Source organism: Hyperolius riggenbachi, chromosome 7, assembly GCF_040937935.1.
Source record: "Hyperolius riggenbachi isolate aHypRig1 chromosome 7, aHypRig1.pri, whole genome shotgun sequence".
In the NCBI taxonomy this organism is placed as follows: Eukaryota; Metazoa; Chordata; class Amphibia; order Anura; family Hyperoliidae; genus Hyperolius; species Hyperolius riggenbachi.
Genome location: NC_090652.1, coordinates 13,132,316 through 13,153,850, shown reverse-complemented (window position 1 = coordinate 13,153,850; position 21,535 = coordinate 13,132,316). Strand labels below are relative to the sequence as shown.

The 21,535-nt window shown below is 47.4% G+C and overlaps 1 protein-coding gene across 1 annotated transcript in view; it reads left to right on the top strand.

Moving 5' to 3' along the window:
- The window catches only part of ATXN2L (ataxin 2 like), a 37,085-nt gene that overhangs the window by 14,321 nt on the left and 1,229 nt on the right, over positions 1–21,535 (top strand). Inside the window, exons 7-22 of the mRNA XM_068243599.1 lie at positions 189–280; positions 360–560; positions 670–848; positions 985–1,086; positions 1,175–1,342; positions 3,894–3,983; positions 4,063–4,127; positions 4,736–4,998; positions 6,091–6,157; positions 8,301–8,432; positions 11,438–11,504; positions 12,293–12,468; positions 12,589–12,715; positions 12,801–12,910; positions 15,594–15,803; positions 15,886–16,084. Of these exons, the coding sequence (XP_068099700.1) occupies positions 189–280; positions 360–560; positions 670–848; positions 985–1,086; positions 1,175–1,342; positions 3,894–3,983; positions 4,063–4,127; positions 4,736–4,998; positions 6,091–6,157; positions 8,301–8,432; positions 11,438–11,504; positions 12,293–12,468; positions 12,589–12,715; positions 12,801–12,910; positions 15,594–15,803; positions 15,886–16,084 (2,248 nt within the window). The remainder of the gene's footprint in view (positions 1–188; positions 281–359; positions 561–669; positions 849–984; positions 1,087–1,174; positions 1,343–3,893; positions 3,984–4,062; positions 4,128–4,735; positions 4,999–6,090; positions 6,158–8,300; positions 8,433–11,437; positions 11,505–12,292; positions 12,469–12,588; positions 12,716–12,800; positions 12,911–15,593; positions 15,804–15,885; positions 16,085–21,535) is intronic.

Below are 21,535 nucleotides of genomic sequence, written 5' to 3'. Positions count from 1 at the left end.
AGTAGAAACTGAGTTATTTGAAGATAAGTGCAAGAGAGAAGGTGGGTGAGCGAGACTTGTCGTGGGACAGTTGTTGCCCGGTTCTGTGCTTGATAAGTAGCACACATTTGAGGGAGCAATGCAAGGCTTAGGGTGGAATCTTCTTGTTTTTATGCTTCTGTTTTGCTCATAACCTGCTTCTCTTGCAGTCTAATGGATGGGACCCAAATGACATGTTTAAATTTAATGAAGATAACTATGGGGTGAAGACTACCTACGATAGCAGCCTGTCTTCATACACGTGAGTAGTTGTGGGGAGTTTGTCCTCTAGAGTGGCTTGAAGGTCAGGTTCGGCATAGTAATGTTTGCCTTGTTTTTAGGGTCCCTCTAGAGAAGGATAACAGCGAGGAGTATAGGCAGCGGGAGGCCCGAGCTGCCCAGCTTGCTCGAGAGATCGAGTCTAGCCCTCAGTATCGGGCACGGATTGCTGTAGAAAATGATGATGGCCGGACGGAGGAAGAAAAGCATAGCTCAGTCCAACGTCCAAGCTCTGATCGGGACAGTCCAAGCTTTTCATCTAGGTGAGTGTTGGGCCTCTGAACTACTGATTAGAGTCCACTGTGGGCAGGGTGTTGTGTTGTAGTAAAAATCTTATAATTTTCCTCAAATTGATGTGGTCCTCCATTTCAGAGATGGAAAGTACGTTCCCATGGCTCAGAGAACCAGAGATGGATTACGTGGAGGCCTCAGGACCAACCCCTCACGAGGAGGAAGACCTGGCATGGGCTCATTGTCCTCACGTAGTGCTCCTCAACATTATCCTGATGCTGGCTCCAGCCCGGTATCAGAGCAGAGGGTTATCAACGGAGGTAAAAACCAGTCCATTGTACCTTCATTAGCTGAATTATGTTGTCTTTGTGCCATAAATATACATTTTTAGAGTCTTTTAGGCAAACCTTTTTTTTTTTTTTTTTTTTTTTCTGAACCTCTGCTTAACTTTGTTAGGACTTTCAAGGATGTCTCCAAAATCGCAGAGACCCATGAGGGGCACCAAGACAATGACTTCACCCTCCAGCAGGCCTCAGGAAATATCCACGTCCCCGTCAGGTTTGTTGGCTCACAAGCTGAAGAATAGAAGTTCTGACTTTTCAGTATTTAGAAGTTGAATAACCTGTTATTTTGTCTCTTCCTGCAGCACCCTCCCGTGTGTATGTACCCCTTTCCCCCAAATCTGGCTCTTCAGTAAGTTCCTTAGATACATCTTCCCAGGCGTCTACTCCAGATTCTCGTCCTACCACCGAGACTAACCTGGCTACAAAGCCAACTTCTCCTAAGGCGGTCACTCCCACCATAGCAGTGGAAGGTGAGGAAGACTTTGTAGGGCTCTGAAGCCTTCAGAGCTCAAATAATCCCAATTTGTGGTGACGACTTAAGACTTTAGTGTTTTATTGGCTGAAGAGAATGGTTTGCTGTGAAATCTTGGGAACGGGCTTGGGTATTCGTTTTATATTATGCAGTTCTGTGCACAGTTCATACTGTCACAGGTTTAATTCTGTAACTTGTGCATTCCTTCTGACACCCTGTTTACTGACTACAAGAGTAGTATACATAAAAACCTCACAATATTTTTTAGAAAGGCTGACTGAGTAGATATCCAATTTTTAACATTGATGACTAGTTAGATTTCATGTGTTGGTTACAGTTGCAATTTTTTTTAGATTCTTTATGCTTTGAATTCCATGTCAAATGTGGTACAAGAACTAGTCCTGTAAATACTACATTTTAGGCTTTCAGGAATTGTTTGGCTTTAAAGCTTGATACACACATGCAATTTCTGTTGTCCAATTTTACCACTTATGTAGTATGAGAACTTAGTTCATAGTATTCAGTGTTGGGCCTCGTACTACATGGAGGTGTAACAATTGGTCAGTGATTGGCCAATCATTATTGCATGTGCGTATGCACCTTTTAGTCTTGTACTACATTAAAGTTACAATTGGCTGAGCATTTGCTGAATGTGGTATAGCCCTTACTAAGCTTTTGGTGTAGTTTGTGTGCACTGTCTACTAAAATGTATTGAACCTCCTCTGCATCTGTTATAGGGCATGTATTAATAAACTGCATTTTGTTTTTTCTTTTTAAAGGTATTTACATTTTTAAGGATTTTGCTATAAGAACAAAACTGCGAGGAGTATAGAGGCTGTCGTATTCCTTTTTTGAAGAGGTTACCTGGTAGTCCTGATCTGTTTGGCTGCAGTAGTGTCTGAATCGCACCCCTGGAACAAGCATGAAGCTAATCCAGGCAGACCTCAAAGTGCCTAAACTCCATATGCTTGGTCAGGGGCTGTGGATAAATGTATCAGGCAGAGGATCAGCAGGACATCCAGGCAATCTGTTCAATAGGAAATGTCGACCTTCCTATCCCTCAGTTCAGGCATGCTTTAACTATTGGGCGCGTTATCTTTCGCTTATGATTGTAGGGCCATAGAAGTGCATTGCTGTTAATTTAAAGGTCAGATGACTAGGCATTGAATGTGCCAACCTTTTCCACTACCAAGCGCAAGCACAAATCGCCTGCACTTGCGATCACAACTTTTTTTTTTTTTTTCCCCCACTGTGGTGCACAGCCGGCGGGAACTTGGCGTGACCGCGTCACATTGCGCTGGCCGGTGATCGTGATTTTGCAAAAAACAAATTGCGTTAGTGGAAAATGAGCGCTGCGATTTACAGGTTATCGAAGTGCTCTAGTGATCAGCAAAAAGTCTGCGATCCACTTTTTGAATTGGATTGCAGCCAGTGTAAAGGGGTCCTCAAAGAGGAACTGTCGCAAAAGTCTTACAATTTAAAAAATGAGTACATTTCTTCCAGAATAAAATGAGCCATAAATTACTTTTCTCCTATGTGGCTGTCACTTACAGTAGGTTGTAGAAATCTGACATTACCAACAGATTTTGGGTTAGTACATCTCTTAATGGGAATTCTCAGCATGGCCTTTATTCTTTATAAAGACATTCCCTGAAAAAGATTTATGGAAAGATGCTGGCCGGCCTCCCTGCACACTTTTTTGGGCAGTTTGATGGAGCAACTGCCATTCACCAAGTGCTTATAAAAATAACGAAAACCCTAAGAACCCCCTATGAGAAGATGGGCTAGTCCAAAACCTGTTGGTAATGCCAGATTTCTACTACTTACTGTAAGTGACAGCAACATAGGAGAAAAGTCATTTATGGCTCATTTAACTCAAACGTACTTTGTATGTTAACATTGAATTTTACATTTTTAAGATTTTTGCAACCGAGGTTCTTTAAGCGGATTCCAGAGAAACAGTCTGGCTTCAGCTTAATTAGTTGCTATGGACTTTGCTGCTACTTATTGCGTGTACCCTTTTTATTTTTTTTTTCCCACTTTGGACACCAGTCTAGCTTTCACTGATTTTGCAAAAAAATCTTGTTCCTGCCATGCAACTTTTTTAAAAAAATTTTTTTTTTTTTTTTTTTATTTTTCATGTTTTGGTGTTTGGCATTTTTGTGTTCTGGACTGGCGGGAATAGTAAATATTAGTGCTAGTATGGACCCACACAAAAGATGAAGGCTGCTTTGTTTGGTTTTATAGTGCTGGGGGAGCCACATGCCCATTCATGGAATGTAGAGCATTTCAATGAGTGGTAAGGTGTCACAGCGGCCTTCTATGGTGCTAGGCCAGGAAGAATGGGTTGCAAACCTCCTTCCAGTTCTGCGATGGAATTCCTTTTTTCCCCTCCAGGAACTTTTTATTCCTTGGAGAATTTTTTTTTTCTTTTTTTTGCCGTTTTACATTGTTACAGATAGAAATTTTTTGAGTGTTTTTGCTGAAGGTGCTGTAATGTTTCTGGTCAGTCTTGCTTTGTTTGACTCACACTTGTGCTCTGTGTTCAGTTAAGGACGTCCCGGTGTTGGTTGTGAAAGAGCAGAGCCGCACGTTGGAGCAGAACGCACCTTGCGACGCCGTGAAGCAGCCCTGTAAAGGTTTGTGCCGCTGTATGGTGCTTTCACTCTGTTACAATCGGTCCCCTGGTACTTAACTCAATTGGCTTTTCCTGTCCAGTTTTGCAGGCTGACCAGAAGAGGACACAGCTGGACGAGCTACGCAAATTTGGAGCAGAGTTCCGGGTAAGTGAACTGTACTTTTACTATGAATAAAAGGGTTTTATCAAGCTAATTAGCAACTAATAGGCTTTTATTTACTATTTGTATAGCGCTGACATCTTCCGCAGCGCTGTACAGAGTATGTTGTCTTGTTACTAACTGTCCCTCAGAGGGGCTCACAATCGAATCCCTCCCATAGTCCTATATCCATGTATGTATCATGTAGTGTATGTATCATAGTCTAGGGGTAACTTTGGGGGAAGCCAATTACCTTATCTGTTTTTGGGAGCAAATTGGAGTGCCTGGAGGAAACCCATGCAGACACAGGGAGAAACAAACTCCTTCCAGATTGTGCCCTGACGGGGACTTGAACCAGGGACCCAGCGCTGCAAGGCGAGAGCGCTAACCACAACGCCATTGTGCTGGCTTAAACGCTGAAGTTTTTTGTTACTACCATTGTTCCATTATACATGCCTTTTTGTTGCACAAAAAGTGTGTGTATATCTTTAAAAAGCAAAAAAAGCGTTCAAAAGTTAATCAGATGCGCAAGTTGTAAATGTAACCAGCTTGGCTGACGGCTATGAGCCAATCAAATGAGAACACCTTTCTGAACCATGTTTTTATTTCTGCAGCTCCAGCCTAGTAGCGCCGGTCCGGAGTCTGCTTTGGAGACTTTCCCACAGAGACAAAAGGAAACCTTGGAGGCAAAAATGCCACCACAAGAGGCTTCTCCTGGTGACGTCACCGAGCCTCATGGTGTACCCCACAAAGTGGCGGAAACGGTGGAAGAGCCCAAAGAGGACAGAGTGAGCGAGATAATCGAGCGACAGGAGGAGGCTGCCAGTCCAGCCTGCAAACCAGACGTAGAGGAGAAGGAAGAGCCAATCGTGTGCGAGTAAGTGACTCTAGAAACGTTTAAAGGGGAACTTCAGTAAAAATGCTTTATTTTTACAATATTTATGTACAAACGATTTAGTCAGTGTTTGCTCATTAAAATCTTTTTCTCTCCCTGATGTACATTCTGACATTTATCCACATGGTGACATTTTTACTGCTGGCGGGTGATGTCAGTGGAAGGAGATGCTGATTGCTTTTTTGGCAGTTGTAAAAAGCTTATTTCCCACAATGACACAAGGCTCCCACAGTGTGATGTCAGTACCTCAGTGCTGTGAGGTGCTGACATCACACTGTGGGAGGGGTTTCACCACAATATCAGTCATACAGCGCCCCCTGATGATCAATTTGTGATAAGGAATAGATTTCTCATGGGAAAGGGGGTATCAGCTACTGATTGGGTTAAAGTTCAATTCTTGATTACGGTTTCTCTTTAACTATCTACTTAAGCCTGCTACACACCAAACAATTTTTTTTTTCCCTATTTGATCATTTCCAACATGTCTAATCTGCTTCCGATTGAGAAAGGGATCAATTTTAAGAACAGTACTGCTCAAAATTGCTCCCTTTTTCGATCAGAAGCAGATCATTCGTGGTGGAGATTTCCAGACAATCGGATAGTAAAATTGCATTTTGTTCATCAGGCATTACATCAACCCTGGCACTAAAATGTATATTTCTCATGATTCATTAAGGCACATACCAGCAGTGTCAACCACAGCAGTCTGACTTGGGCCTGCATTCTGGTCTTCAGTCTGTTTTCCAGGAAGCAGTTTTGATGTGGGCATGCGCTGTGTGGAACTTGCACGTGCTTTGGTCAGAATAGCGTCTGGGTGGCTGCGGGGCCCATGTCGTGGAACTGCAAGGATTTCAGATTAATGTACACCAGAAGTGTGGCAAAACTTTCAAAGTCCTTATTACTTCAGACCATTGCTTGTTTTCCTCTGTATTATTCACTCTGGCATGGATTGGTAGGGCAATTTATGAGACCGCCCATTACCTGTGTTTCAAGTAGTAAGAAAATCCTGTTTGATTTGGATTTTTAATTGTTACAAATGAAGTTCAGCTTCATGATTTTTTTTTTCTCCTCTAGGCAAGTAAAAAAATCAACCTTGAACCCAAATGCGAAGGAGTTCAACCCAAAGGCGTTGCTTTCAGTGGTGAGTCCTCTTATTTTTGATTAACTTGGTCGTGTGGCTTCGAGTGATGGTTCTCTGGTGTTCACCAGCAGGCGGTAGGCCACATTGCATGCAATAAACAGGAATCCACCTCCTCATAAGTTGGGGGGGGGGGGGGGATGTATCTAGGTTCTTTCTTCTCATGTTGGACCCTATATAACATGGGTGCACCGACTGGAGAATACTAAACTCAATCAAGTGTCAGTTCTAGAGTATAGGGCTGTATAGCCACTGTCATACCAACAATATATTTTTGTAGTACCTTGGATATCTCCATTGAAAGAGTCTTATGCTGGGCATACACTGTGCGATCCGGTGGCTCGATTAGCCACCGGATCGACTACTGCGCGTCCGCTCGTGCGCACGAATCGATTACCGCCGGCGGCGCTTATCTTCCGCTCGATTCCCCGCCATTGTCTGCCCGCAGGAATCGAGTGGGGAATCGATCTATTCGTGATCGGACCTGTCAGATATTATCAATCGAGCCCATCATCAGCTCGATTGGAAAGAAACGCACAGTGTATGCCCACCATTAGACTAGAATAATTTTATTAAAAAAATTATTGTAGTTATGTACATAATTATACAAACATATTCAATTACTATATCAAACAATTTTGACCATCTGAAGTACATTACATTCTAGAAGATACTTTCTTGGTGCCTGAACCCACGATCCTGAGATCAAGTCTCATTCTCTAAGCCAGATACGTTATAATATGCCTCTGTGTGTGTGTCTCTGAGCTTTTCAAAGCTATATTTATTTTCTGATATTTCTCATATACGAGTCTCACATGCGAGTCTCGGGGTCACTGAAAGGCTAGAGTGTCTAGACACAGGAGCTTGACTTCGAATCTGAGCCAACTTGGAATACGCAGACTGCATGTGCACTTCGCTGTACTCTAAATCCCCATACAGACGCTCAACAGCGGTCTTTTATGCCTCATCTACACGGGTAGATGAGGCTGCGATCCGGCGGCTCGATTAGCCGTCGGATCACCTCTCCTGCGTCCCCGCCGGCGCCGCTTATCTTCCGCTCGATTCCCTGCCATTGTCCCCTCACGGGGAGCGAGCAGGGAATCGGCGGAAGCAAGATCCGTCCTGTCGGATCTTATCAATCGAGCGTGTAGATGCGGCTTTATGCTTTCAAAACTTTTGTTGAAGCACCTAAAGTTTGCTATTCAAAGAGCTGATAAGAAGTCAATCAAACTGTTGAATTGACTTCTTATCGGTCTTATCAGCTCTTTGAACAATAGCAGAAGACTTTATTTTTTTTTTTTTTAAGCCCCATCTACACGATACGATTCTTTATACGATTCGATTACAATTCTATTTACGATCCAATTAAATTCAACATGTCCGATCAGGATTCGATTCAATTCGATTTGCCATTGCAAAACAATGGCAAATCGAATTGAATCGAATCCTGATCGGACATGTTGGATTTAATCGGATCGTAAATAGAATCTTAATCGAATCTTATAAAGAATCGTATCGTGTAGATGGGGCTTTAGGGGTTTCAACTTGTTTCACATCAAAAGTTTTGAACGCATAAAAGACCGCTGTTGAGCGTGTGTGGGGCTTAAAAGTTTACTGAAAACCACTTCATTAAGTAGGTCAATGGTTACTCCAGTTTACACCAAGGAGTCCGACTATATTACTAAAGGTCACGTCCACACTAGATGGAAACTAGGAGTACACTCCACAATTCATGATTCAAGCATTACATGAGTTATATTTTTAATTATAATCCTTACAGCTACTTGATATTACCTAAAAACAAATGACAACTTGTTAATAAAGAGAAAATATTTTTGACACTCAAACTCGCTCAGTCCAACTGCCAGAAAAGCATGCGGAGGCTGGTCGTCTGACAAATTTTGTAGAGATTCTTGCCAGGGAATGCTTTTAAAAGAATAAAGTTAATCTGTAGGTTTGCCACACGATAAAGACTAGTCTAAAACCTGTCTGTAAAATGATCAGACTATATAAAGTGACAGCTACAGAAAATAAGTCACAGCATTTTACTCTGGAGCAAATGCTCATCTTATGCCTATGTGTATTTTAAATTGTAGTTTTCCATTGCCAAACAGATTGATATGAACTTGTTTTTTTTATATTGTAGAACAAGGCTACAAGCACCCCAACATCTCCTGGACCCAGAAATCCTACCACCACCACGCTGCCAATCGTGAACCCTGGACAATACGGCTCTTACATGTATATCCCTCAGATACACATGAGCCAAGCGGTCCAAGTAAGTGTCTACTCCCTATCTCCCCAGTACTGCTGCTTCACGCACAGGCCACTACTTCTGCCTCCCCGCTGCTTCACGCACAGGCCACTACTTCTGCCTCCCTGCTGCTCCACGCACAGGCCACTACTTCTGCCTCCCTGCTGCTCCACGCACAGGCCACTACTTCTGCCTCCCTGCTGCTCCACGCACACAGGCCACTACTTCTGCCTCGCTGCTGCTCCACGCACAGGCCACTACTTCTGCCTCGCTGCTGCTCCACGCACAGGCCACTACTTCTGCCTCCCTGCTGCTCCACGCACAGGCCACTACTTCTGCCTCCCTGCTGCTCCACGCACACAGGCCACTACTTCTGCCTCGCTGCTGCTCCACGCACAGGCCACTACTTCTGCCTCCCTGCTGCTCCACGCACAGGCCACTACTTCTGCCTCCCTGCTGCTCCACGCACAGGCCACTACTTCTGCCTCGCTGCTGCTCCACGCACAGGCCACTACTTCTGCCTCCCTGCTGCTCCACGCATAGGCCACTACTTCTGCCTCCCTGCTGCTCCACGCACAGGCCACTACTTCTGCCTCGCTGCTGCTCCACGCACAGGCCACTACTTCTGCCTCCCTGCTGCTCCACGCACAGGCCACTACTTCTGCCTCCCTGCTGCTCCACGCACACAGGCCACTACTTCTGCCTCCCTGATGCTTCACTCACAGGCCACTACTTCTGCCTCCCTGCTGCTCCACGCACACAGGCCACTACTTCTGCCTCCCTGCTGCTCCACGCACACAGGCCACTACTTCTGCCTCCCTGATGCTTCACTCACAGGCCACTACTTCTGCCTCCCTGCTGCTCCACGCACAGGCCACTACTTCTGCCTCCCTGCTGCTCCACGCACACAGGCCACTACTTCTGCCTCCCTGCTGCTCCACGCACACAGGCCACTACTTCTGCCTCCCTGCTGCTCCACGCACACAGGCCACTACTGCCTCCCTGCTGCTCCACGCACACAGGCCACTACTTCTGCCTCCCTGATGCTTCACGCACAGGCCACTACTTCTGCCTCCCTGCTGCTCCACGCGCAGGCCACTACTTCTGCCTCCCTGCTGCTCCACGCGCAGGCCACTACTTCTGCCTCCCTGCTGCTCCACGCGCAGGCCACTACTTCTGCCTCCCTGCTGCTCCACGCGCAGGCCACTACTTCTGCCTCCCTGCTGCTCCACGCGCAAGCCACTACTTCTGCCTCCCTGCTGCTCCACGCACAGGCCACTACTTCTGCCTCCCTGCTGCTCCACGCGCAGGCCACTACTTCTGCCTCCCTGCTGCTCCACGCACACAGGCCACTACTTCTGCCTCCCTGGTGCTCCACGCACACAGGCCACTACTTCTGCCTCCCTGGTGCTCCACGCACACAGGCCACTACTGCCTCCCTGCTGCTACACGCGCAGGGCACTACTTCTGCCTCCCTGCTGCTCCACGCACACAGGCCACTACTTCTGCCTCCCTGCTGCTCCACGCGCAGGCCACTACTTCTGCCTCCCTGCTGCTCCACGCACACAGGCCACTACTTCTGCCTCCCTGCTGCTCCACGCACACAGGCCACTACTTCTGCCTCCCTGCTGCTCCACGCACACAGGCCACTACTTCTGCCTCCCTGCTGCTCCACGCACAGGCCACTACTTCTGCCTCTCTGCTGCTCCACGCACAGGCCACTACTTCTGCCTCCCTGCTGCTCCACGCACAGGCCACTGGCCATCACTTACATTCGGCAGGATGCTACTAGTTCTCACTTGCAGGCAAAGTGAACACCGATTGACATTGGCTAGTCAATTACATGTTTTGGCTTTACAGGCGGACTATATAATCTGCATGCAAGCCGGAATTGATTGCAGTTTTCCCAGCTGCAAATCACATGCTATGTCCAGAATGAACAATGTGAGGTGGGGGGGGGGGGGGTCTGTTTATAGAACTCTCCCACATCTTCATCATGCTCAGAGCCTGGGAACTTCCACCTCTTCAGACCTTCTGTAATGGTACACTTGCATCTGTCTATTTTAGGCTGACTGCCTCATTGACAATTAAAATTGTCTTAAAGAACTGTGCCAGGGATATGTTAATTGCCATATTTCCTGTTAAACAATACAAGTTGCCTGGCAGTGCTGCTGATCTATTTGGCTGCAGTAGTGTCTGACTCACACCAGAAACAAGCGTGCAGCCGATCAAGTCACACTTTAGTCAGAGTACCTGATCGAGTATTCAAGGCAGAGGATCAGCGGGACATCCAGGTAATCTGCATTGTTTAAAAGGAAGTAGAGCAGCCCCCATAAAGCTTGCAAGGGCAGGGTCCTTTCTCTGTTTGTCTGCTATGCTCTGCAGACAAACATGTAGTGGATGACTCTGGACGTTAAAGGGAACCTTAACTGAACGGGGGTAAAGAGTTTCAAATACCTGGGGCTATTACCAGCCCCCTGCAGCAGTCCTGTACCCTTGGAGCCGCTCTGGAATCCTCCGGTCCCCCGCTGTCACTTAGTTTCGTTTTTGACGACTCACCAGTCGGCCGGCCACCATGCCGGACAAAAATATGCGTTGCCACATCTACGCATGCGGAATGCGGCAAGGCATATCTTTGTACGCATTGCGGTCCGCACCAGCGCTAATTGCAGTAGGGAATGCGTCCAATAATACGCATGCCGGCCGACTGGTGAGTCGTCAAAAACGAAACTAAGTGACAGCGGGGGACCGGAGGATTCCAGAGCGGCTCCGAGGGCACAGGACTGCTGCAGGGGGCTGGTAATAGCCCCGGGTAAGTGAAACTCTTTGCCCCCCCGTTCAGTTAAGGTTCCCTTTAATACCGTAATGTTTTCTGCACTTGCGTTACTGCATGTTCTGATTGCACTATGTGCTCTATGTATGTATCCATGCTCCCTTGTGTATTGTAGAAGATGTTGCTATGTCAATAACTGGCAGCATCATGCCTGATTGTACAGCTTGTAGTAATGATAGAATGTCCTGTCTTCCAGTCACAAATCTATCCTTATGCTGTGTCCAACTCTGTGCCAGGCCAGCAGGGCAAATACAGGCCTAAAGGTAAGACTACCTATCGCGATGACGGCACCATTCAGTGCTTGATTATTTATAGATTTATTTTCCTATTTAAATTGTGGAAACAATGCTTACTGTGGGCACTAGGGGCACCATGAAGATGAGTAGGGGGTGATAGACCAAGTTTCAGCTTATCTTCACTTATTGGTCTTTGGGATTTGCAGAAAATCTAACTTTGGGTAACTTTGCTCTATGGAAAGCAATCCTGTGCATGAAGCTGAAACTTTGCACGATGCTGGTTTCCAAAAAAATATAATCTGTCAATTGTTTGGTTTGTTTCGGTTGTGTGTGTTTTTTACTTGAGGATACATTTTTAAAGCTCCATTAGTGTGAAAAATGCATACATGCAAGATATAAATTTATCCCAGAGTAAAGAACTTTACTATTCTGCCACCATTTACAGTTAGTAAAAAAAAAATCTGACTGGTTTTGGAGTATTCAGTCTCCAGTCCAAATGCCAAAACCGTATGCAAGAAGGGAGGCCAACCGCCAGCTTTACAAAGATGCTTTCCATTGAGTGCTTCTATAAAGAATGAAAGCAATAACAAGAATCTCCCACGAGGAGATGGACTAGTCAAAAACCTGTCAAATCTGTCTGCTCAGAAACAAGGCCAGGATGGAAGGGTTGTCTCATGATTGTAAGCTGTGAATGGACATGTCATTATTGATCAAGATAGTTTGGCTTCCTCGTGGGGTGTCTTGATGGTTGAAGAGGTAGACTGTTAGGAGTGTTAGGCCAGGTGTCTGAATTCTCTCTATTTTTACTCTTACAGGTCCAACACCCCGAAATGACCAGCCCAGCGCAGCACCTCCCATTATGCAGGCAGCAGCTGCCGCCGGACCTCCCCTGGTGGCAGCAACACCATACTCACCTTATATCTCCTACAGCCCTCAGCAGTTTCCCGGACAGGCAGCCATGATGCAACCTATGGCACATTATCAGTCACAGGTGGGTGCGAGGACAATGGCTCAATGTGGCAGTTTATACTGCAGTTCTTCAGTAGCAGGATTAGGTTCTGGAAGTTTCTGCGCTCCATCATGTAACGTGGCTTCTCTTCGTTCTCCACAGCCGGTTTTCGCTCAAATGCTGCAGAGTAACCAGCGGATGCTGACGTCAGGAAACCACCCGCAAGCATTGGTCTCCTCGAATCACCAATACCAAACCGCAGAGCAGCCCACACCACAGCAGCTTTATGGTAAGTCACTTCCACCCGTGTACGGTTATCTGCGTTTCTTGCCTTTGTACAAGGTTAATATCCTTTCTGTTCTCCTCCTTTACAGCGACCGTGCAGTCCTACTCCCATCATGCCGCTCAGCTGCACCCACAGCCAGCCAGCACCCCCACTCAGAGTCAGCAGCAGGCACCCCATGCTAACCCCAGCCCTGTGCAGGTGAGTTTTTCAGATAGGACTTCACTGGATGCAACAAGTGAATTAGTGACAACCCAAACGCATGCAGAGGGTATTGGGGTACTGTGTGGAACTGCAGTTAAAATAGCTGTGCTTTCATGGTGCAGCTCTCGGAGCTAGAGCTCTGTCAGCGCACCGCTCAGTACCTCACACTTGTGGGATGCAGGTATACAGACATTATACCATTTCATTGGGTAAAGCAAGGGCTAACTACTGAACTGTCAGAATACTTTTGTTCATTAACCTCCTGGGGGTTTCAATTATTTCGCCCAGGAGGTGGCGCAGCACTATTTTTTTATTTTTTTTTTATTTTTAAATCATGTAGCGAGCCCTGATGATAGCCGCTGTGCAGCGGCATCCCCCCACCCCCTCCGATCGCCTCCGGCAATCAAATCAAACAGGAAATCCCGTTCAGAACGGGATTTCCTGTTTGGCTTCCCCCGTCGCCATGGCGACGATCGGGATGACGTCATCGACGTCAACGACGTCGTGACGTCAGAGGGAGTCTCGATCCACCCCTCAGCGCTGCCTGGCACTCATTGGCCAGGCTGCGCACGGGGTCTTGGGGGGGGGGGGGGGGGGGGAGCGGCGCGGCACGGCGGGGTAGCGGCGAATCAGCGCGGAGCGGCGGCGATCGGTATATACACGCAGCTAGCAAAGTGCTAGCTGCGTGCAACAAAAAAAAAAATTATGCAAATCGGCCCACCAGGGCCTGAGAAATCCTCTGTGGCGGCTTACCCCGAGCTCAGCTCGGGATTAGCCCCCAGAGGGTTAAAGGACTTCCGAGGCCGAATGTTAAAAAAAGTGAAATACCTGGTTCGCTCAATAGCTCCCTGGGCCGTTTCCGACCCCACGACCCGGGCTCTCCTGCCTGCACTAATATGGCCGCCGGAGTTGGCCGCGGCTGCGCAGTCCTCATAGCCGCAAGTGTGGCTGCGCAGCTTTAGGGCCAGCTCCCGATCCACGCTATAGGCTGTTGCGTGGATCGGGGGGCTGGCCCTAGAGCTGCGCAGCCGCACGCGCGGCTATGCGGACTGCGCGGCCAGCTCGGGCGGCCATATTAGTGCAGGCAGGAGAGCCCGACCCGGGTAGTGGGGACAGGAGCGGCCCGGGGAGCTATTGAGCGGTGGGACCCGGCGGAACGGCACGGAGGGCGTGGAGCCTACAAAAGCGAACCAGGTATTTCACTTTTAATATTTGGCCTCGGAAGTCCTTTAAAGAGGAACTGTAGTGAAAATGAGGAATAAAATTTCTTAGAGGAACGTCAGCCTAAACAAACACTGTTAAGTTACATTGGTTATGTTAATTAAAATGGGTAATGATGTAGTAATCTCTTACTCGCCCTGTTTTTAAAAGATCAGGCAAAGATTTGATTTAATGGGGGCAGCCATCTTTTTGGTTGAAAGGTGACAGGGAGCATAAGACACAGTTCCAACTGTTCTATGTCCTGATCACCCCTCCCAGTTGCTAGGCAATGAGAACATCAGAAATCCCATCATGCTTTGCACAGCATCAGGGGAAATATGCCCTGGCAGTTTTCTGAGGTGGAGCTTGGCTTCTAAGCAGCTAAAAATGGGGCTTGGGTATGAAAAACAAAGTTCTGATGCTGTGAAACTGTTAAAGAAACACCAAGCCTTTTCAGTGCTGCTGAGTTGATTTTTAGTCTGTAGTTTCACTTTTTAAATTTTTTTTTTAATATAGTTATTTATAAGATTTAGTCAGCCCATTGTAAAATCTTTCCCCTCGCTGATTTACATTCTGAAATTTCACAGCTAGCGACATATTTAGTCCTGGCAGGTGCATCCCTGCAGAATGGTTGTTCCTGAAAGTTCCAAAGCCTGCCTCCCTGGCGATATAATTTCCTGATTTCAGGGTCTAACAGCGCAACCTTTTTTCTTCAATGTGCTTTTAGACCCTAAGAGCAGGGGGAAAAAAACATACCACCGATCTGCAGCAGCCCTGCACTTCACTTGCCTCCCCTGGTTCCAGTACTGCAATTCTCCTTCCTACCCCAATGGTAGGATCGCCATCTGTTGCCATGTGACAAGTGGCGATCTCACCCGAGTGAGTGCCTCCGAAGATCAGAAGAAAACGTGCTGCCAGCGGCTGGATCATGAGGGAGGAGTTACAAATGCACACTCTGCCTATACCTCCCGGCGACTACCCCGAACCAGGCTCTGCATTACAGCTAACCTATATTTTCTTCCACTCCGAGCATGGCTCGGGGGTTACCTCCAAGGAGGTATTATGGCAATCTTAAATACCCTGAAGTTTTACTTGATTTCACTTCCATTATTGGTGGTTGGGGGAGGAGTGTGAATGTGTCATGTGATTTAGTGCTATTGGGAAAGATGGTTCCATGAGCTGTCAGGTCCGGTGCAGATTTAGTGCATGTTCTGCATGGAGCCAGTGCAGCGGGAGGAGTTTACAGATGAGGCTAGTCAACCTTTCTATTGAATTGTGTAATGCTAGGTACACACTGAGATTTTCTGGCAGATTTACTGTTGTCTGATCGATTTCCGATAGAAGTGAATGTAAAACAATCAGAAATCAGATGGGATGTGTTGGAAATCGATCTGCCAGAAAATCTGTGTACCGAGCATTTGAAATGGGTTCCATGTTTTATACAGCGGTCTGATCAGTGTGTTTTGTTTTCCCCCTCCAGCACCAGGGTGGACAGCCTCCCCATCTAGGCAGCGGACAACCCCAGCAAAACATATATCACACGGCCACTCTGACAGCGACCCCGCCCTCCATGACCCCCGGACCCACTGCCCAGTCTCCGCAGAGTAACTACCCCCAGCAGGCAGTGTATGCCATTCACGCCCACCAACAATTACAGCATGGCTACACCAACATGTCTCACGTGGCCCAGGTAAGTGCCCGCCGTCTCTGAACCATGCTTACGTTTCTGTATGTGTCTCTTCTTCAGCTGATTCTCTCCTCCCTCTTCCCAGGCTCACGTCCAAACAGGCATGACAGGGGCTCCTCCCCCTCACCCTGGTGCCCCTCACCCACCACACCCCGGTGCCCCTCATCCAACGCAGGTCATGCTTCTGCACCCAGCCCAAACGCACGGCGGTCCTCCGCAGGGTGGCCTCCCTCAGACGGGTGTGTCCACGCCTTCTCCATTTTCATACATGCCCCATCCACAAGGTGGAGTACTGCTTACAAGATGCAGAGTGGCACACCGGTCGCCCTCCGGCCCTGCTCTTGTAGTGTTTGTTACATGAAGTGATCAGCTCATCTTGAAAATCAATAAACCACGTGGTTATGAACGAGGCAATTCACCTGAACCTCACCTCAGTCAAGTCATCAGCGCTTTTATCTTCCCTGTGTTCAATTTCCCCAGGATTTCTGTGCAGAAAGTGGTTTCATTAATTTTATTTTCATAACCTTTTTCCTGTAAGATACCAGAATGTGTCTAGTAAGGGTCTAGTATACATTGAGTATAATAAAAGCTTAAAACAGAAATCGGCATTCACAGATGGGAAGCCGGGGGTGGGGGGGATGAAGGGCATAAAATCGCCACCCCCAGAGTTGAAGGAAGGGGGGATTGCCACAAATGGGAAGGGGCGGGGGAGGGCATAAAATCACCACCCTCGGAGGGAAGAAGGGGGGGGATCGATGGAGGGGGGGGCTGAAGAACAGTGGGAATGCCGCTAGTATCTCCCTGCTGGTCTGGTATCTCCTTGCGAGTCTCACTCGTCCATACCGATGCCAGCAAGTTTCTGCTGGACGAGTGAGACTCTTCCTTGCCGCTAGGGAGGTTAATGCTGGGAATCCACGGGTTGTTTTCTTCGCTCAATTCGTCACTCAATCGATTTTTTGCCGCTCACTTTTCTACTCTATTTTCTTGTTTTTCTCCTCCTTTTCCACTCCCCTCTATCAGGAATCGAGCGGCAAAATGATCGAATGGGAGATCCGACATGTTGGAAATTATCTATCTGCTGCAAAAACAACCCATGTATTCCCAGCATAATATTGGGGTGGATAGTCCGTTTACCTTAAAGGGATACTGTAGGGGGGTCAGGGGAAAATGAGCTGAACTTACCCGGGGCTTCCAATGGTCCCCCCGCAGACATCCTGTGCCCGTGCAGCCACTCACCGATGCTCCGGCCCCGCCTCCGGTTCACTTCTGGAATTTCAGACTTTAAAGTCTGAAAACCACTGCGCCTGCATTGCCGTGTCCTCGATCCCGCTGATGTCACCAGGAGTGTACTGCGCAGACACAGACCATACTGGGCCTGCGCTGTGCGCTCCTGGTGACATCAGCGGGATCGAGGACACGGCAACGCAGGCGCAGTGGTTTTCAGACTTTAAAGTCTGAAATTCCAGAAGTGAACCAGAGGCGGGGCCAGAGCATTGGGGAGTGGCTGCGCCAACACAGGATGTCTGCGGGGGACCATTAGAAGCCCCGGGTAAGTTCAGCTCATTTTCCCCTGACCCCCCCCCCCCCCCCCCCTACAGTATCCCTTTAAAGGACAACTGAAGCGAGAAGAATATGGGGGCTGTTCTATTTATTTCCTCTTAAAGGGCTCGTTTCCACTAGTGCGGCGTGCGTCTCGTAGACGCACGCCGGCACTGAGCGGGTGGGCGGGATCGCAGGCGATTCCCATCAGCCGTGCCATGCACGGCTATGGGAATCGCAGCCTCCGCCGCGAATTCTGTGGGGGTTTCCCGGCCGAATCGCTACTGCAAGCGATTCGGCCGGCGGCGCCGTTGTCCCCTATGGCAGAGTTTCCCCGCGCGATTTGCCTGCGGGGAAACTCTGCGGATTCGCGGCCGTTTCCGCGAGAGTGGAAACGGGCCCAAAGGGATACTGTAGGGGGGCGGGGGGAAAATGAGTTGAAGTTACCCGGGGCTTCTAATGGCCCCCCACAGACATCCTGTGCCCGCGCAGCCACTCACCGATGCTCCGGCCCCCGCCTCCAGTTCACTTCTGGAATTTCTGACTTTAAAGGTCTGAAAACCACTGCGCCTGCATTGCCGTGTCCTCGCTCCCGCTGATGGCACCAGGAGCATACTGCGCAGACCAAAGACCATACTGGGCTTGTGCAATACACTCCTGGTGACATCAGCGGGAGCGAGGACATGGCAACGCAGGCGGAGTGGTTAAAGTCTAAAATTCCAGAAGTGAACCGGAGGCGGGGCCAGGGCATCGGGGAGTGGCTGCGCGGGCACAGGATGTCTGCGGGGGACCATTAGAAGCCCCGGGTAACCTCAACTCATTTTCCCCCGACCCCCCCCCCCCCCCCCCCCCACCCCCCCCCCCCCCTTACAGTATCCCTTTAAGCAATACCAGTTTTCTGGCAGCCCTGCTGATCTATTTTTATTTCACACCAGAAACGAGCATGCAGCTAATCTTGTCAGATCTGACCATGTCAAACACCTGATCTGCTGCATGCTTGTTCAGGGGCTATGGCTAAAAGTATTAGAGAATCAGCAGGACTGCTGGGTAACTGGTATTGCCTAAAAGAAACGTGGCAGCCTCCATATTCCTTTTGCTTTAGTTGTCTTTTAAAGGTCTGGTCCTCCAGTATATAAGTCCACAAATGCATTTCTCTAGTGGATCAATCTCTTAGCATGGAGGTCTGGCAGAAATGTAGAGCGAAAGGGTTTCTGGTTACCTGCAGTGACATGCATTAAAGGATAACTGATGTGATGGGGATCTGGAGGATGCCATATTTTTCCTTTTAAACAATGCACATTGCTTGAAAGTCTGGCGGATCTTAGGCTGCAGAAGTGTCTGGCACACCTGGAGCAAGCATGAGGGAAATGGTTACACTTCAAACATCTGGTCCTCATGCTAGTTTGGGGGTCTAAGACTAAAAGTATGGGATTTGTAGTATTTAAAAGCTATATGGCACCCTCCCGATTCATCTCACTTCAGGTGTCCTTTAAGAGTTTAAAAGTACCGGTTCCAGGATCTCCCTTATATATAAGGGCTGTATTGTTGTTCTATCTTCTTGGTACAGAAGAGTAGCTGGCTTGTCAGGTCCTGTGCAGTGTTCACAAGTCTGGAAGACAAAGCTTTTGTTGCAGCACAAGGAAGCGTGAAACCAGATCAAGGATAAACTCTGGCCACTCCTTTGTGCAGCTCAGAGGTTGGACTGCCACAGTCCTACCAGCACCCTGCAAATGTAAAACAGTCTGATGGCTTCAAAGCACTGTCAGCAGTACTGAAGAGGTCCCGGAATTGAAACTCCTTCCTAAACAAGATGCATTTTGATTTTTCAACTATCACCTGCTTTGTGGTGACCATGCTTATTAAAGGGAATCTGAAGTGAAAATAAACATGTGATATAAATAATTCTATGTGTAGTACAGCTAAGACATAGAACATTCGTAGCAAAGAAAAGAGTCTCCTATTGTTTCCAGTACAGCAGGAGTTAAAGGGGCAGTACAGCGAAAAACTGTAAAATTTAAAATATGTGCAAACATATACAAATAAGAAGTACATTTTTTCCTGAGTAAAATGAGCCATAAATTGTTTCTCCTATGTTGCTGTCACTTACAGTAGGCAGTAGAAATCTGACAGAAGTGACAGGTTTTGGACTAGTCCATCTCTTCATAGGGGATTCTCAGCAAGGCTTTTATTCTTTATAAAGATATTCCCTAAAAAGGATTTAAACAATGATGCTGGCCAGCTTCCCTGCTTGCTACACAGTTTTTTGGCAGTTGGACAGAGCAACTGCTATTCACTAAGTGCTTTTGAAAATAACTATATCATTGAGAATCCCCTATGAAGAGATGGACTAGTCCAAAACCTGTCGGTTCTGTCAGATTTCTACTACCTATTGTAAGTGGCAGCAACATAGGAGAAAAGTAATTTGTGGCTCATTTTACTCTGGAAAAAATGTACTTTTTACTTGTATATGTTTGCACATATTTTAAATTTTACAGTTTTTCGCTGTGCTGCCCCCTTTAAGAAACTTGCCTTGTTATCTATGCAAAAGATTTTTATCTGAGCTCTCTAATTTAGTCAGTGCTATTTTCTAAAGCACTTGTGCATTAAACCTGAGATAAGGCTTTACTGCAGGGAAGTTCAAAGGCATTCGCTCTGCTTTGTTTCATAGCTTAAAATGCAGAGTGTAGTTTGTAAACTATAAATATGGCAGAATAATGCAATATTGAAAAAGAAAGCTATATAATTGAAAATGACACTTTTCTTTGCTACTAATGCACTATTCCTTATGCATACTTCACATTCAGTTCATTATATCATAAGGGTTCTTCTTTTCACTGTCTCTTTAATGACTTGGAAAACTTTTTTTTTTACTTGGATTTTTTTGCTCATGTGTCCGTTTGTTTTTCTCCCTCCCCCTTTCCTATCTCAAGGACTCGACTTCAACCCGGAGATGGTTCCCTGCCCTACATGGTGGGGAGGCCCCCTTCCTATAGTTATGGACAGCAGCCAGATCCCCCAGCATTTAGACGTAGGAGCATTTAGCCAGGTGGAGCGACCGTTCAGAGGAGACAGGGGAGGACGATGGCGGGGAAGGCGGGGCGATAGGCATGGCTTTATAAAGCATGCCAAGCCCTGAACCATCTCACACACACGGAGCGCTGCTTGTTTGGTTGATATGTAAAGGTCATCTAAAGGTAATGTATCTCCTGATCATGTGACTGTGACATCGGGCGGCCAGCCTGGTGTGACTGAGAGAATAATGTAACCTGTGGACCTTCCTGGCACTCATCCACACTCGCACTTCAAGTGCACTCCAAGCCCGATCGGCTTTACACAGCTGGACTAACATGTTGTCCCGCCAGTACGCTGTGACCCCCTTCCTCCTCTGCCTCTGGAGACCGTTGGCACGAGATGGCGCTAAGGTTTCACATAGTTGAACTCTTAACTAGATGCGTTGGTTGCTTCTGTGCAAGGATTAGTTGGGGAGAGCGGTAGGCAAAGCTGGTAGTCGTGGTGACGTACACTTGTTTGCAGAGGTGGTGCTGAAGGCAGGACACAGGTGCCCCCTGTTCCACTTAGTATCTGCGTCATGCTTTGTGTATATTTATGGTACTTTGTGTGTATTGAAATCGTACGTTTTCCTTTTATGTATTGTGAATGGCGATGGTTAGCTGTACACCATACAGTTCTGATTGTACAATCTTCTCCAATCTTACCACTTCCTAAGCAGGAGAGCTTGCAAAGTATCATTAATCTTACCTTTCTACTTAACCTAAGATTGTATGGTGTACAGCCAACTGTTCTGTGCAATAGGATTTTATGCTTGCCTTTGTCCTGAGCCTTCCATGGCCTGTATCATCAGTTGTTGGACCTGGGAGAGGAAGTGTGTAACAATAAGAAAGGTCCCACAGGAAGTGAGGGACTTTTATTCCAGTTTGGAATGTGGTAGTTTTATTAACTTTTTAATTCTTCTGGACTTTGCTGTAAAAGTGTATGTGGGCCAAAGCTTGGGTACAAAATCATCACACTTCAGAGAGAAGTCTCTGGATCCTAATGAGGCTTCCCACAGCGTCCTCTGGTTCCCCGTTATTTGCCAACATTCTGCTGGGAATACACTGCTCGATTCTGCACCTGATCGTTTTGCTCGCTCGAGTCTCTTATCTTCCCTCCCCCCCCCCCCCCCCCCCAATTAACGT